Raw genomic sequence first — 16806 nt, 5'->3', positions numbered from 1 at the left:
TATGCATTCCGCAGTGATAATTGCTTTGCCGTGGAGCCACCGAGCATGAAACAGACCAGCACAGAAGCGCAATCTATCAATCTGTGCGGTCGCAGCCCCGTCGCATGCTCTCACCTTGAGTCGGGCATTTGTCCTAGAGGGAAACACAAAGAAATTCATGACACATGGGCAGGTGCTTGGGAGGACTGCGTGTCGGGCCCAGAGCAGCCCAGCTGCAAGGCCAGTCTCTGAGCTGCGGGTGGAAATTGTTCCATCTCAGTCCCATCACCCTACCTCAAGATTCTGGGGAAAGAGCCGTCTGTCAGCCTCACCTGTGACCCTCCACAGTGATGGGGTACGGGTACAAGTGCCACCCTCCACTGTGTCTGTCTCCATCTTGGTTCTGTCCCTGGCCTTGGGGTTGTGGAGGGCATGAGACCTACGTGCACCCTTCTTCCAGGCGCCATCCTGGAGGTCCCCAAGTGAAGGTGTCAGTAACAAAAGTAACTGGAGACTCAGTTACTTTTAGAAGTCCCTCGGGAGCAGGACACACGTTTTCCCCCCCGCCGCCCCGAGCATGCGCAAAGGGACCTGGCTCCAGTCTCTGCTGGGTATGTCGCTTGTCTTCACAACATTCCTGGGAGAAAGGTGGGGTGCATCTGAGTGAGGTTCTGGTCCAGTTCCTGCAGCCCATGGCAGAGCTGCCGTTGGAGCCAAGCCCACAGATGCAGCACAGCCTGCAACTTGGGGTTACCCAGAGATAGCGGGGTGTTCGTCTTGCCTGGCCTGACCCTGGGAACCTGGCTGGACCCTCTCCAGCCTCTCATGCAATTCCCAGCAAGTGCCACCCTCAGGAGTGTGGCTTCCAGTCTCCGCTCCGCCACCTGCTGGCAGACTTTGGGGTGAGACATTGCCTCTAGGTGGGGTTTGCCACTTGACCTGTTCCTCTGTCCCCTATACCTGCTGTGTAGGGGCAGTCACACCCAGAGGCAGGGTCCACGTTTCCAGCCCATCTCCTCATGGGGGGCCCTGGGTACACACATTGGGAGGTACAAACCAGACTCCCTGGGTCTGGCTGCTTGGGGGACTCCTGATCCCCGCCCTCCCGTATGTCAGGGAGCCTGAGCCCGTGTCCTTAGATATTGGCGCTCATCATTAATAAAGGAAGCGGAAGCCAAAATTCGTAGCTGTGCAGGCTAATTAGATTACTCACAGGAGCCACTCACACTTGATTATTTCCACATTCCCCACCAAATGGATGGCTCTTGTTTGCTGGGCTCTCAGCTGGGCACCATGAGGTCCCCCAGGGGGTCTCACAGGGGCTTCCTGTTTTAGATAAAAAGGAAAAAAATAATAAAACAGAAAATAAACATGGGATTCGCTTGTCCTCGCCTGGCCCCCCCTGCTCCCAGCAGCACGGGGAGCACAATGATATTTGCGCCTGTCCCTAGGTCCTATTGTCTCTGGGTATTGGTGTAGGGGGTGACCTAAGGGGAGAAGGGGACCAGAGCAGCAGTTGGCAGAGAGACTGCCCCTGCTCTCCTGCCCATCAACAACCCACTTGGTCTTTCTGACCCACCTCTTCCCTGATGCCTTCCTGTAGTCTGAATACTGCACCCTCCCCTGCATTCCAGGGCTTGGTGGTGGGGTTGAGCTCAGTTTGTCTCAGCCCAGGGCTGTGTGCATTGCCAATCATAGTCTTTAAGACTCTCTTCAGCATCCATTGTGCCCCATCCGTGTGCCTGGCTATCTACTGAGTGCGTTTTACACATCCGCCCCTCTGTCAGGTACAGAGAGGACAGGTGGCTGCACGGGCCAGGATGGGCACTCCCAGGGTCCCCCAGACCAGCACCCATGCTACAGGTACACAGGTGGAGGGGCTGGAGGCACAAGTTCATGAGACGCCTTTGAACAACACAAGGACCTGCGCACATGCTCATCATGTTCATGCACCGTCTCACCTGCCAGGGTCTTTGGTATGTGGGGGCTGCTCTGGCGAGAACCTGATCCTTTGGCTCTGGAATGCAGGCTGGGAGTCCTTGCCCTGGCGCTCACTGTGTGGCTGTAAACCTCAAGTCTCACCTTCCCTTGGCTGATGGAAAAGGCAACACAGATTTCAGATGGGGTTCTGCAGGGTAAGCATTCCCAGAGTGCCCAGTACCTGATCAGGGCTTTCAAAGAGGTCACTCCTGTCCCTGTCTGTATATACGGATATACAGACAGGAGTGTGTATGTGTGTGTTAACAGAAACACCCCTGCTTTTTTTGTTTGTTTGTTTTGTTTTTTGGAGCAGTTTATATTCAGGAGGAATTAGAGCCAAAGGTGTAGAGTCTCCATACAGTGCCTCTCCTGCAACCCATCCCGCTTCCTCTGTCAGTAGCCAGTTGCCTTAGAATGATGCATTTCTGACTGGTTTGACAAGCCAATAGCAATGCAATTTGATAACTAAAATCCGTTGGTACATGAGGGCCCAGTCTCTGCCTCACACGGGCCTGTGGGTTTTGATGAATGTGCAGCATCTGGCCCTGTTGCTCACGGTTGCATCTGGAAGGACTTTGCTGCCATGAGGGACCTTTGTCAGTCTCACAGCCAGCACGGTGGCCGCTGCTGCCACTGAAAAAGCCACTGTAGTTTCTGAGCTCCTCACAGAGGCAGACCAGAGTCCACCTCCCTGCTCTGCCCTGGATAGCACAGCACCTAACGGGGAACCAGGGCCATTTCAGGGGTGGACTTGAGTAAGTGCTAACTTACCCTGAAGTGACCTCACCTTGGCCACTGTGGGTGGCCAAATTCCAGCCACAGATACCCTCCCTTTCCCTTTACGCCCCTGCCTCTCCTGTGTGACCTGGAGCCACCATCTCAGCCTCTCTGGGCCTCTAAAGCAAGCGCCCTCCTCTATGCCACCACCCATGCAAGAGCCAGTAGCTCAGATGCCCTGGTCCCCTTAAGAGGCCCTTGTAAGCCCTGAGATGCTCTCAACGGAATACGGAAGGCAGCTATCCTGTGGCCAGCTATGCAGGAATGCCAAGCTGTCAATGAGAGGCTGGCCCTCAGAGGCCAAGCACAGGAAGGCCACCTCGGTTGCCAGGGGGCTCCATGGTCTTTGTCCAGAGCTAGTCTCAGGGACGAGGGAAGCAGAAAGCTGGACACAGCAAGGCCCACCTCTGGCTGGGACAACGGTCACACCTGAGGCCTCGGCCCCTGGGAACTTTGCTCACGTGGTCTCAGACCACACACCAGTCAGCACAGAGCAGTGGCAATGGTTGTGGCAGCTTACGACACCCTGCCTCCCGCTTTGCGGATGTCCGTGTTGCAGCATCTCTGCTGGCCACATCCAGGGCCAGGCGGCACAGCCCCCTTCTGTCCCACCCTCGCTTGTCCACAGGCAGGACCTTGTGCAATCACTGATAGCTTTTTAGCTCATTGTATGTGCCCGGTGCTGGGGTGGTGTTTTTATTATTTTTTTTCTATTACCCCAAAGCAAAATGTGTTTGTAAGGCACTAAAGAAAGCCTTCTGTCCCTTTTATGCTGGGGGCCCTCAGAAGAGAAGTGAAATTGTGTATTCACTGCTAAAAAAAGCCTTGGCTTATACAATTTTAACAATAGAAAAATGATCTTTGTGCTTTGGCGCGTGGATGCTTAGAGGAAAACAGGCGGCCTGCTCAGGTGGCTGGCGAATTACAAATGAGCGGGGCGCCTTTGTTTTGAGTGACAAGCAATTTAAATGCAGTCTTTCGTGGCGGCCTGGAAAAATTCTTCCCCCCCACAAGAGAGCAGGAATAGGAGGAAAAGGGAAGAAAAGAGAAAGAAAGGGCCCCTTGGAGCTGAGGGGCTGTGTTCGCTGCCGCTGCGCAGAGGTGAGAAGCTGGTGCTTCACTTGGTAATTATGAAGCTGGTAGTTTGTGATTGGACATAATTGATGATTACACTGCCGCTAATAGCAAGCCTGCCAGCCTCGGCGTGCGGGGCACCACATTTCTGTACCACTCCCGAGCCCCTGGAGGCAGCCAGCCCTGAGTGCCGACTCAGCTCGCGGCGGGGCTGACGGCAGGACCGTGTTCCAGCCCACGTTGTGAGCCCTGTTTTGAGCCTGGGTGTGATTTCCAATGTTAGAACACAGGTGCATCTGTCCCTCTTTCCCACCTCTAGGCGTTCTGGCCTTGCAGAGCCTAGGCATGACCTGGCCTATGCAGAGGGCCCTGTGTACCAGAGAAGGCTTGCCAGTTGGCTGGCTGGTATGCCTGGGTAGAGTAGAATGAATACACATTTCCGCGGGAAGGAGCTATGGACAAGCACCCTGGGAACCCGAGGCTAGCGAGGGCGGTGACTGTCCTCAGGCCTCCAGCTGCAGGCAGCCCACCTCCTTCCCACTTCCTGTCGGCTCCACTTCAGGGTGGTCCCCTCCCCACCAGGAACTCCCCAGAGCTCAATGGAGATTGTTGTCTACTGTCCCTGCCTCACCTCCCTCCGAGCTCTGGGGTGGTTTGCAGTTGGGAAGGATCAGCCCCAGAATCGCCTTGGCCCCTTCCTTCAGTCTTCCAGCTCTTTCCTTTGATGGTGCTCCACAGCCTGCTCCAAAGAAGGCGGGTAGCACAGCCCTGGCTGATGGAGTTCGGTCAGTGACCGAGGCCCAAGCCTCAGAAGTCATCTTTGCACCTCTCTAGTCCCCGTCCCCGCTGTGTGCCCCTGCAGCAGGTCCTGGATTCCACCTCCCAAACCCATTCGAATCCAAATCCTCTCCCCATCGGTGGCCACTTCTTGCTGCTCCACCCAGGCCCCTCTGAGCCTGGTCCCCACCCTGCAGCCAGGGGGCCCTTGTCAGAGCCTGCCGATCAGGGGCCTCCTGTAGCTGCTCGCCCTTCGCAGGGAGAAAAGCCTCTTACCACCATGCCTCTGCCTCTTCACCCCCTCTTGCTGCATACCTCCTGCCACAGAGGCCTCTTCCAGGGATGTGTGCACCTTCTCGTGGGTCCCAGCTGTCTAGGGCGTGGCTGTGTCTCCCAATCCACAGGAAGGCCCCCAGGGGAGCTATATCTTGTCTACCTCAACAAAAATAAAATTTGGGGCAAGTTTTTCCTTTGCTTGGATTCTAGAATATTCTCTACCCCACCCTCATCCCATCCCGCCATCTTCCCCTACTCAGGGAAATGATTGCTAATGTGGGTCCCACCTAACTAGGTCAGCCCCTACTCCCCAGGGTCCTCTCAGGGACCGCTACTTTTCCTTCCAAGTGGTTAGCACTTGTGATAAATGAATCCTCTGGGACCCTGGCTCGGTGCTGATCTCCCTGGAGCCTCCATCCACGCATGGGGAACACAGTGTCCATCACACAGTGCTGAGCACAGAGCACCCGCTCAGGAGACATTTGCTGAGGGAGTGAGCAGCTGGGGAACTTCCCTTAACCCCTTGTTGAGCACGCATCGCACACTGCCCTCCACCTCGCCAATGTGTCTGGTTCTCTGTGACTTGTAACTCTGGTTTCACATTTTCTTGTAACCCCATTTTAAAATGGCAAAAGCAACTATGTTTGCTCACTTAATGGCATCATCAGTATTTTTCCTAAGCACATCTGGCTCTCATGGTGCATCTTGGTTTGGGCCTGCCACCTGCCCGGTGCTTAGCTCATGGCCATGGCTCGTGGCCACTGTTGGGGCGCCATGGACACCAACTCCTTGCTCCCAGCATACACGGATGTAGGTAACGTAGCGGGACCTGGCCCAGGTGCTCTTCGTAAGCCACCTGAGACAAGCACAGTGGAAGCAGGCAGGCTGCACAGGCCTGGTGCGTGCCAGGAGCTCGGCCAGGCACCTGCAGACTTACCTGTTCTGCCAGTGGAGAGATAGAGGCACAGGGATTGCTGGCACCTCCCTGCACAAGGACACGTGGCAGAGTGGACGAGCTGACGTCTGAGACCAGGCAGTGCACCTCCCAGGCTGTCACTCCCAGGGTGTGTCCCTCTTGCCCGAACCCCGAGCTTTCAGCAATGCCCCCCGATATCAAGAGGACACTGCGGTGGTGACAGAAGCTGTGTACCTGGCCCCATGGTCAGTGCTTCAGTACAGCTCCGCTCACTACCCACTCCAGGCCCCTCCCACACATGAGGAAACTGAGGGTTGAGGTGAGGCAGTGACTTGCTGAGGTCATATAGCCCACACAGTGGAGCTGGCTCCCAGCTGTCCTAACTCCAAAGCTTAGACTTAAAAAAAAAAAAAATCCATTTGTTTGAAAGGCAGAGTGACAAAATTCTTCCAACTACTGGTTCATTCACTCCCAAATGGCTACCCTGCCAGGGTTGGGCTGATCCAATACCAGGAACCAGAAACTCCATTCTGTTTTCCCACTGGAGTAGCAAGGATACCCCCACCCCAGCCATTGAGCTATCACCTCCCCAGGTACATTTGCAGGAAGCTGGACTGGAAGCGGAGCAGCCGGGACTCAAACTGGGCACTCCGATGTGGGATATGGACGTCGTGAGTGGTGGCTTAACTCTGCCGCAACAACACAGCCTCCAGTGCTCACACTTTGGGCCCTCATTCCCAGCCCCTTTGTACAGGAGGAAATGATCGTGCTTGCTTGCAAACTCGATGCCATGGTGACATGTGACTCTCTTGTCTCCAAAGGTGGTGGCCCTTAGTAAGAGAAGTCAAGAGGCGGAGGCCGCTTTTCTGAGTGTTTACAAGCAGTTGATTGAAGCACCAGGTAAGACACATGTGGGCTCTCAGCCTGAATCGTTCATGCCAAGAAAGGGCCTTGAGGCCTGTTTCACAGGAGGCCCCTTGTGGTCCACTACCCACACAGCGGGAACAGCCCCTGTGTTCTTCCACAGGGCAGTGGCTGAGCCATGGGCGGCCTTTCCTGTGGTGGAATATTATTCAGCTATGGAAAAGGTGTAGTGTTCTGGCATAACCTTGAAAACATGACACTGAGTGACAGATACCAATTGGAAAGGCCACATTGTGTGTGATCTGTGTCTATAAAGTGTCCAGGCCAGGCGGGTGCATGGGCAGAGGGAGGAAGGTGACCAGGGGCTTGGTGGGAAGGTGCAGGGTACCCTCACAGGGAGATGAAACATGCTAGCAAGGAGCGATGGTGGTGACAAAGCACATGCATGTGCTCACCTCGTTATCCCTGGACACTGGTGGATTTCCTATTAGGTGAATTTAAAAACGATAATAATAAATTTAACTTGTGCTGTTGGAGGTCATGGAGACTCGCCTTGTAGCAGGCAGGAGCTCCAAAGGACACCAGAGCCTGAGTGAGTGTGCTGAGTATGTGAGCACTCACTGGCACACCTGGCACCTGGCATGGCTGTGCCATTTGCCTATAAACGGTTGTGTTTTAGAAGTCATCCATCCCATGCCACCTTCTCAATGGCCAGCAATAGGAGCCCAGTGGTGGGACAGGGCAGAGGGACCCTGTGCCAACACCCTCTACCAGACATCCCCCAAGTCCTGGCTTAAAGCTATGGGAATCGGTGCCTGCCGGGCTGTTGGGATCAGGGGCGTATGAGAAGGAAAACGAGGTCCCATCTGAGCTGTGGAGATCAGAGATGTTTATAACTCTGCCTGCCTAGAGCTGCTTAAATGGGCTACAGTGGCCAGTGGAGTGTGGCTCCCAGAAGTCACGTCCACACGGCAGCATGAGGCATGACATTTTTGAAAGTAGGGTCTCCGCAGATGGAATTAACAAGCCATCTCCAGAGGTGATTGTCCTGGAGAAGGGTGGACCCTGAAGCCAGGATCCAGTGTCCTCAGAAGCAGAGACAAGGACAGACACAGGCTTGCTCCTGTCCCCCAGGGCCACACATGGGAACAGCCTGGACCTCAGCATGTGTTCTCTCACAGAGCTGCCGGCCCCCTGTTGCTAGGCTTGGGACCTGCCTGCAGGAGCCAGGGGGTGTCTCACCTTGAGACCATAACCCTGCCTTGCAGAACCCATCACAGGAAGTGACACTTGCAGGTTCAGACTGGAGTGTCTGGGAGGGTGGCCCTCAGTCTACACATGTGGCCACGTGGCTTTTCCCAGAGATGGCAGGATCCAGGTGACACACTCCCACAAGTTGTGTGTTTCCGACAAGGACCATGACCTGGGCCTCGAGGTACAGATAGGCCTATGCCCATAGTGTCATTGTCACCCTCACTGAGTGGCACTTTCCTGCAGTGTGTTTTGTTTGTTTTATTTTGTTGGTTTTTATTTTGTTGTTGTTGTTATTGGAAAGTTAGATCTATAGAGAGAAGGAGAGACAGAGAGGAAGATCTTCCGTCCAATGGCTCACTCCCCAGCCGGCCACAACGGCCAGAGCTGAGCTGACCCAAAGCCAGGAACCTGGAGCCTATTCTGGGTCTCCCACATGGGTACAGGGTCCCAAGGCTTTGGGCTGTCCTTGACTGCTTTCCCAGGCCACAAGTAGGGAGCTGGATGGGAAACAGGGCTGCCAGGGTTAGAACTGGCGCCCATATAGGATCCCTGCGCATGCAAGGAGAGGACTCTAGGCACTACACTACCTTGCCAGGCCCCCCGCAATTTCTTAAAACTGTCATCAGTGAAGCCTGGGAAAAACCTGGAAAAATGCACTGTCTTATTTCCCACTCTTAAGACTGATTTGGAAAGCAGAGTGACAAAGAGAGATCCACCATTCACTGGTTCACTTCCCAGATGGTCGCAACAGCCGGAACAGAGCCAGGTTGAAACCAGGAGCTGGAACTCCATCGGGGTCCTCATGAGGATCAAGCACATTCTCCACGTCCCTCTGCCTCCCCAGGCACATTAGCAGGAAGCTAGATTGAAAGAAGAGTGGCAGGGGCCTGGCGCAGTAGCCTAGTGGCTAAAGTCCTCACTTGCATGCGCCAGGATTCCATATGGGTGGCAGCTCCACTTCCCATCCAGCTCCCTGCTTGTGGCCTGGGAAAGCAATGGAGGACAGCCCAAAGCCTTGAGACCCTGCACTCTCATGGGGGACCCAGAAGATCCTGGCTTTGGATCGCTCAGTTTTGGCCATTGCAGCCACTTGGGAGTGAACCAGCAGATGGAAGATGTTTGTGTGTCCTTTTCTCTGTAAATGTGATGTTCCAATAAAAGTAAATAAATCTTGAAAGAAAGAGAGGAAAGAAAGAGAGAGAGAGAGAGAGAGAGAGAAAGAAAGAAAGAAAGAAAGAAAGAAAGAAAGAAAGAAAGAAAGAAAGAAAGAAAGAAAGAAAGAAAGAAAGAAAGAAAGAAAGAAAGAAAGAAAGAGAGAAAGAGAGAAAGAGAGAAAAGCAAGTGGAGTAGCAGCCCTCAACTAAAGCATCCGTACGAGGGCTGTAGGCTCCTGGTCGGCAGTAGGCTCTGAGTCGTGGCTCAGCACTCCCTCCCAGCTGTCCTAATCCTTCAGGTTTCATGGTCTCAGAGACAAGTGACGTTGGAGGGTTCCCTCCCGGGACCCCCGTACCTGGCTGCTCTGTGGAGCCCCGGAGTTCCCTTCCTGTAGCACCAGAGTAGCCCTGAGATAAATGTGTGCTTTCAAGTTCATTGCTAGGCCCAAGTTTAGATGACAGACTAATTCATTCACTTCTTCCATAAATTGAGGCTAGTATTCGCACCTGCTTCTCCTGATTGTAGGAGGTTTAAAGTACACAGTAGGTGTTTACTGTTGGCTACTGTCATCACTGTTGGACTCCCCTAGGAGATATGAGACGTGGAACTGACTGACTAGAACTGTACACACGGAGACAGTAGGCAGGTAATAATTGCATCAGAAATAAGATTCAACAGCAAGAGAAAAAAAAAAACTGTGCAAAGAGGTGCTTTTTTGACCATAGGTATCTATAATCACATGTTTATTTACTCAGCATGTATTGAGCACTCACTGTGTGCCTGGCTCTTGCTAGACACCGGGAACATGGCCAGGAACCCAGACGCAGGGCCGTGCCCTTTGCAACATGTGTTCTGACAACAGAAGTGACCACAGCATCACTCAGACCATGGCTAGGGAGCACCTGTGGGGGCAGACAGGCAGGGGGCGATGGGAGAGGGGTTCACTAGCCCTGTCCTTCCAGAGACAGGACTATTGGAACTGTCAGAGCCCTGGCTATGAGAGCCTGCAGTTAGTACCACAAGTTCTAGAGGGTTCCAGTCCGGCTCCCCAAACCCCAGGAACAGGAAGGTCTCCCCCTCCTGGTGCTGATTCCAGGCCTCTCACACCCCAGAAACAGAGGGGCGGGAGCACGAAGGGGGGCTGTCCCCAGCTGTCGCCGAGTTAGAGAACCAGGAGCTGTAACGGATGGAGCCGCAGCAGCCCAACAGCCCCTTTAGGGGCTCTAATTCATTTTCAAGACATTTAAGAATAACAAAATGTTTTAATGATTTCTTAGGGGAATTAGGAAGACATATTTTTGTTCTCATTAAATTTTATCCTCAGACACAAGAACCAAATGTCAGATGTATTGTTGGCGCTTCGAGCATCCCCGCTCGCCGCGCCGCCGCCCCAGCCCCTCCCCAGAATAAGGCAGAGCGCGGGCTTTGTGTGGCTGCCTCCCGACGGGCTCCCCCCACCCCAGCCCTGCAAAGCCACACAAGTCCTGATTCAACATTTCTGTTGGAGTGACTTCTGCCAGCCCGGATCCTTGGCAGCCAGCGCGCCGCGGCGTGATTGCTCAGCAAGTATTTTGATAAGTGTGCAGCCTGCATGTCTGTAATTACGACAGAAACCCGTAAATCTTTTGGATATTGTTCACACAGATGTGGCGTGAAGTGAGAAAAAAAAAAGCAGTAAAACGTGTTAAAAGCATAATTAATGTCATTGTTGTGCGGGATGATGTGATTTAAACCTCACTGACTTCCGTGGTGGTTTGACGGCTGATTTCTTTATCGGCGCTCATCGAGGCACTAGGTACCGACCCAGGCTTCAGAAAGCTAACTTGTTCACTGAGTGATGAGTTCAAGAGAAAAAACGGGGAAAACAAAGCCAGGAAAGAGCAGGTTCTGAGAAGGGAGAGGGAGGGCGGACAGGTGACCTGTGCTGCTGACCTGAGGAGAGAGGTAAGTGCCGTGCGGGTCCTGCTGCCTTTCTCTCGCTGTGCAGGAGCTGGCCCAGGACCCAGCGTCTCCCAGCAGGTGTCCACCCCCTTTCTGCATCTTTGAGGGGTGCAGCCTCACACGCTCCCGGGCGGGACTCTAGGCTCCATGCTCCCAAGCTGTGTGACCTCAGCCAGGGGCCTTAGCCTCTCTAAGCTCTGGCTGCTGTGGCTTCAGGAGAGGGGTGGTGCTAGAAGCTACTCCGCAGCCAGCACGAGGACTCGCTGTGCTGTGCAGGACAGCATCGGGCAGGCGTGCAGCAGGAAAGGCCGTCTACCCCAGAGCCCGAGAGCGACGAGGGTCCACCGTGTCTGTTGCTGCCCACCCAAGGTTCTGTCATCGTCAGGGACGCCAGGTGAGCCGTGAGGGCCCCTGGGTCCCTGGAATAGGAATATACTTTGCAATGTTTTAGGTTTTTGCATTTTTTTTTCTCCCTGGTGTAAAAATAGCACATGCGTACCATGAGCTTCAGAAACACGAAGTGGGAAGGAGGGGAGACTTCCAGCGGGCAAGCGGTTTGTTGTTTGTGGAGCTTTTTCCGCTGTGTTACTGATCCTGTGTGCTGCATCCGGCTTTCATGTCTGCCTGAGTGGCTTTGGCTCATTGTGTCTGACCGTCGCTCGTGTGGCTGTGTTATCTAGCACTGAGTCCCCCTCCACCCCTGGGCGTGGAGGGCACTTGTGAGCATGTAGCTAACTGGTTCCATGCTGCAGTTGCAAGCCCAGGGAAGGAAATTTAGCCTTGGAACCTGGGGTCAGTACTCAGGAAGAGTAAGAGTTCCTGCCGCCTCCTCCTTGCTGTTTTACTTTGCGGTCCTCATTTGCAAGTGTCGTAAATGGTTTTTTTCATATGTTACAACCCACTCATATTTATTCTTTTGCAAGGTGCTAGTTTGTGTATATCCCTAGCCTATTTTCCTGTTAGAGAATATGTTTTCTTATTCGTTTGTAGACACTGTTTGCATATTAAGGATCTTAGCCACTGTCCTCAGATGCATATTTCCTTGCATTTCCCTTAGTTTGCCTTTTGTTGCCTAAGTTTATTATGTCTCTTGTGTATGGTGCGTAACCAGCATTCACAAAGTACGTACAGAAAACAGGGAATCACCAAATCTTTGTTTAAACAGCTTCTGAAGTTTTTACCTACTTTCAAACCCCTCTTGCCTCAAGGTTTTACAGATTTCTTTAAGTACCCTTATGATATTAATTCCTAAACATTTAAATCTTTAAACCATCTCTGTATGTTGATGAAAGCAATGAGTGAGCATAAATATCATTTGGTTTTTTGTCCCAAACAGCTAGTTCCAGTGCCACCTAGTGGCCAAGCCACTTTTCACATGCGCAACATCATCAGAAACTGGTCTCTGCTGCCTCCTCCTCCTTCCCTTCCTCCTCCTCATCCATGCTTCACTTCTGGAGCTAGCGGAGCACTAGGAATAATGCACACGTTTTAGCCCATTGAAAAGAAAAGGCTTGCGGGTCAGCATTGTGGAGTAGGAGGCAGTCCCTGACAGTGGCACAGGCATCCCATATCGAGCAATGGTTCGAGTCCTGGCTGCTCCACTTCGGATGCAGCTCCTTGCTAACGACCTAGGAAAAGCAGCCTAAGAGAGCCTGAGGATTTGGGCCCCTGTCACCCACATGAGAGGCTTCAGAAGCAGCTTCTGGCCCTTAGCTTCAGCCTGGCCCAGTCCTAGCCATTGCAGATAGCTGAGGAGTAAACCAAATAAGTAAATAAATCTTACTTTAAAAAAAAAAAAAAAAAAGGCAAGGCTTAGAAATGGGCCCGTAGCTCATACAGGGGAAGCTGCCCACAGCAGAGTGTTCGGGTATGATTCCTGCCTCTGGCTCCCGTCTAACTTCTGCTAATCCTACGCTGGGACTCAGTGCTGAGGGCTCGAGTAACTGGACTCCCACCACTCACACAGGAGACCAGGCTGGGGTTTCTGACTCCTGGTTCTGGCCCTTGCCATGTCCTGAATGCTGCTGACATTCGAGGGCTTGCTCTTTCCTTCTCTCTCTGTTAACAGATATATACATGTATTATTACATCATATATATATACTTACGCACACAGGCTCAGGCTCCCTCAGGTGGTGTGGGCTGGCTTTAGCAGGCAGTGCCCTACTGCTTCCTACCCCGCCTTTGCCTGCTCCCAAGCACCCGCCGTGTGCCAGCCCCATCCAGCAGGGACAACAGTGTGACACAGACAGGTGCTCACAATGTGCACAGAGGGACAGCTGTGAGAGGCACCTCCAAGAGGGAGGGAGGGAGGGAGGCCTGCAAACGCGGTTACGGTGGCCGAGGGAGGGTTGTCTATGAGAGCCGCTATGTGCCCTCTGGAGTCAGGGTCCAGCCTTTGCCCTGCTTGGGCCATGGAGGAAGTGTAAGCTCAGGGAAGCCTTATTGGCCTCCTGCCTAAGGCCCCATAGCAGAGAATGACGGAACCTGAATGTAGACGCTCCTAGCTGCTGCCCTAGCCACAGGACTCATTTAATAGTGAAGGAGTTCAGACAAAACCACTGGACTGGAGCCCATGGATGAGGAGGTTCCGGGCGTTTCTGAATGCAGGCAGACTTGCTGTGCAGGAAGAGCCCGGAGTACCTGGGCTGTGGGCTGGGTCCCTGCACTACGGGGAACAGTCACAGGTTGCCAGGCAGCTCCTGCAGAGCCAGGCCTGTCCCTGTTCTTCCGTTCTGCTCCCAGTTTCACATCAGACTTCTCTGAGCCTCAACTTCCCCATGTGTAATGTGGACAGTGGCCTCCCTTAATTATGGGGCCATGGAAGGGTTCAGAGAACACCAAGCACGATGCCTGGCACAGCATCACTATCACAGGAAACCTGTTTGGCAGATATGGGGCACCTGCTGTCCACCAGGCACTCACTGTGCAGCAAGGCACCTGCTGAGCGACGCAGGCACCATGCCCTCTCTCCTGGAGCTGTGAGTGGCGCTCAGGTCATGTATGGGAATGGGCTGAACTACTCTGTCTTCAGGGCCCCCAGAAACTGGCTGTACCTCCCTGAAACCTCCTGCCATGCCTCCTGAGACTTCTAGAAGACTCAGGTGCAGGGATGAGTATCTGATGCATAATAAATGCTCAGTAAACAGTGCTGGCACTGCCATGGTCATTAGTGTTATTGTCCGTGCCAAGTGCCAGAAAGACACCCCTCATGATCCCACTCAAGCCAAGAGATTCCCCCCAAATCAGCTGGAACTGGCAGCCGTGGGGAAAGTGGGGAGAGGAATGAGCAGACACGTGGCTCCAGGCTGCGAATCAGGGCTGTGCACTCCATCTGCTATTGGAAAGTTGAGATTGAAGGATCAGAGTTAGTCTTGCTGCCACCATCAGTAGCCTGAGCCTCCCTCCCACACAGGCGCCTGGAGCCGGGGCCCAGATGGGAGCAGGCTTCTGTCTATGAGATATTTTGGAGGGGCGTACGCATACTTCTGCATATATGGTTTCTAAACAGCCTCTCGGACAGCCTTTCCTAAAAAAAGCTCCGAATGTCACTTTCCTTCAGATGGACACGGTGGGAGGACCAAGCCGCTCCGCCGAGTATCCGCCCCACCCCCGCCACATTCTTAAAACATTGCCGAGAACATCAGCTAGCGGCGGCAGGTGGAATCCGTGACATTTCACTCCTCCCTGACCGTTCCTTTGAAAAGCCTGGTGTGGCATTAAAGTCTTCCATTCCCAAGGGCTTTGTGTTCCAGGGACCAGATCCCACATACCCAAGATGAATTCTTGTTTCACTAAGCAGGGCTTGTGTAAAGGAAAGGTTGATGGCAGCAAAGCAAAGGCAGGCAATGTCCTGCTCTCTGTGCACCCCAGGAGGCAGGAGCCATTGTCTCTCACAGCTCACTCTCAGCCCATCAAACATGTCATCATTGTTGTGGGATTTGGGGCTCCCCGCTTGGCGCTTTCCTAAACCCAGATGCGTTCCTGCTGTCCTGACCCGTGAAGTGGCAGTCTGTACCAGGTGGAGTGAAGCAGCAAGAATCGGGCTCAGTCTGTGATATGGCAAGACAGCACCAGCAGCCCTGGCAGCTGCAGGTTGACTGGGATGTCCCCTGTGCCAAGAACTGAGCCCTGGGCACCAGGAAGCCAAAGTCAAGAGCCCGAGCCAGGCATCCTACCTCTAGGCTAAGCACCAGCTCCCCCTCTCCCCCCTTTTTAAGATTTGTTTTTTAGTTATTTGAAAGGCAGAGTTACAGAGAGGAGGAGAGACAGAGAAAAATCTTCCATCTGTTGGTTCATTCCCCAAATAGCCACAACGGCCGGAGCTGAGCTGTCCTAAAGCCAGGAGCCTTTTCTAGGTCTCCCACATGGGAACAAGGACCCAAGCAGTTGAGCCATCCTTCGCTGCTTTCCCAGGTACACTAGCAGGGAGCTGAGTCAGAAGTGTAGCAGCCTTGTGCCGCAATACCAGCTCCCCATTTTGCGCTTTTTAATGGAGGGAAGGCTCAGGGTCTTGAAGAGTCACAACAGTTCCTCTCTTTGTGCCTATCTTTATGGGTGAGGCGGCTCCTGCAAGTGCTAGAAGACCAGATGATTTTTCTCGACAATGGTGAAACACATTGTGAAGCTGAAAATCCCTTCTCCAAAATGCTTGGAAAAGAGGTGCTTCCAGTTTCCAGATCTGGAATATTTGCATGTTTGTACTGAGCTTTCTTAGGGTGAGACCCAAGCCTACACACAAAGTTCGTTTATATTTTATATACAATGTCTAGCCTGAAGGTAATTTTATGCAATTTTTTTTTTTGTAATCTTGTGCTTGAAACAAAGTTTCATGGTGTGGCGTTTTTTTGCCTGTGGCATCATGACAGCACTCAGAAAGTTGAAGATTTGGGAATTTCTCAGATTTTCAAATTAGGGAGGCTCAACTTGTATTCCTTTAAAATATGTTTAAGTCCTAAAGCTTTGAGTTTCCCCCAGGACAGACATTTGGTCTGTCACCTCAAGGGTGCCCGGGCGCGGCAGCCATCTTCAAATGAGTCTGCCAACCTCTGTGTTTTAGTACACACAGGCTTAGCAGGGAAACCTGACTTCAGATCCAGGCCTGCTCCTTGCTGGGTGACCCTGAGCAAGTGGTTTCCATTTTCAGGGCTTCGGAAAATGGGAAAATGGGAATGGGAATGGAAAATGGAAAATGGGAATGCAAGCAGAAGCCCACATGGTGGCGTCCACGGGCTCTCCTGTGGAGGTGGGACTCAGGAACACTGAAGGCGCTCACCTCTGTGCCTGGAGCTCAGAGGGCCCACCTTTGGCAGCTCCCTGCAGTCCTTGGTGTCCCCTGGCTTCTAGAAACATTGTTTCAGTCTTGACCTTCGTCCTGTATGTCCTCTCCTCTCCTGGGGACCCTGAACCCTGGAATAGGACCAATGACTGCCCCTAGGCTGGGTTACAGCTGTAGCACTGTCTCCACAGGGGGCTGCATGCTAGGTGCTCCAGCAGTTGACATTGTCCCACCATGTACTTCCTGGTTCTCCAACCTCAGCACCCCTCTCCCTGCCCCTCCCACCGGCGTGGCTGCTGGCTGGGTCCAGAAGCCTCTTGCCTGGCGACCTCCATAACACAGCAGGTGCTGAGCGTCCCAAGTGCCCAGCGCTAACCCCGGCATCCAGAAGTGGCTTTCAGCTTCCCCACCCACTTGTCCTTCCCACAGGACATGGCCTCCCAGCCTCAGAGATGGTAGTGTTTTATTCCTGTTTGCCCAATCTGGCCTGCCATCTAGAGCTCTCTCACCAGGTCTTCCCACTTCACAGACACCCT

At 53.2% G+C, this 16806-nt stretch overlaps 1 protein-coding gene across 1 annotated transcript in view; it reads left to right on the top strand.

Annotated features, from left to right (window-relative positions):
- The window catches only part of CUX2 (cut like homeobox 2), a 197607-nt gene that overhangs the window by 149535 nt on the left and 31266 nt on the right, over positions 1-16806 (top strand). Inside the window, exon 4 of the mRNA XM_040987002.1 lies at positions 6601-6679. Coding sequence (XP_040842936.1) covers positions 6601-6679 — 79 coding nt within the window. The remainder of the gene's footprint in view (positions 1-6600; positions 6680-16806) is intronic.

The sequence above is a fragment of the Ochotona curzoniae genome, unplaced genomic scaffold (assembly GCF_017591425.1).
Source record: "Ochotona curzoniae isolate NIBS_2020 unplaced genomic scaffold, NIBS_Ocur_1.0 contig_46, whole genome shotgun sequence".
Taxonomy (NCBI): domain Eukaryota; kingdom Metazoa; phylum Chordata; class Mammalia; order Lagomorpha; family Ochotonidae; genus Ochotona; species Ochotona curzoniae.
Note: the sequence above shows the minus strand (reverse complement) of the source record. Positions and strands in the feature narration are given on the sequence as shown.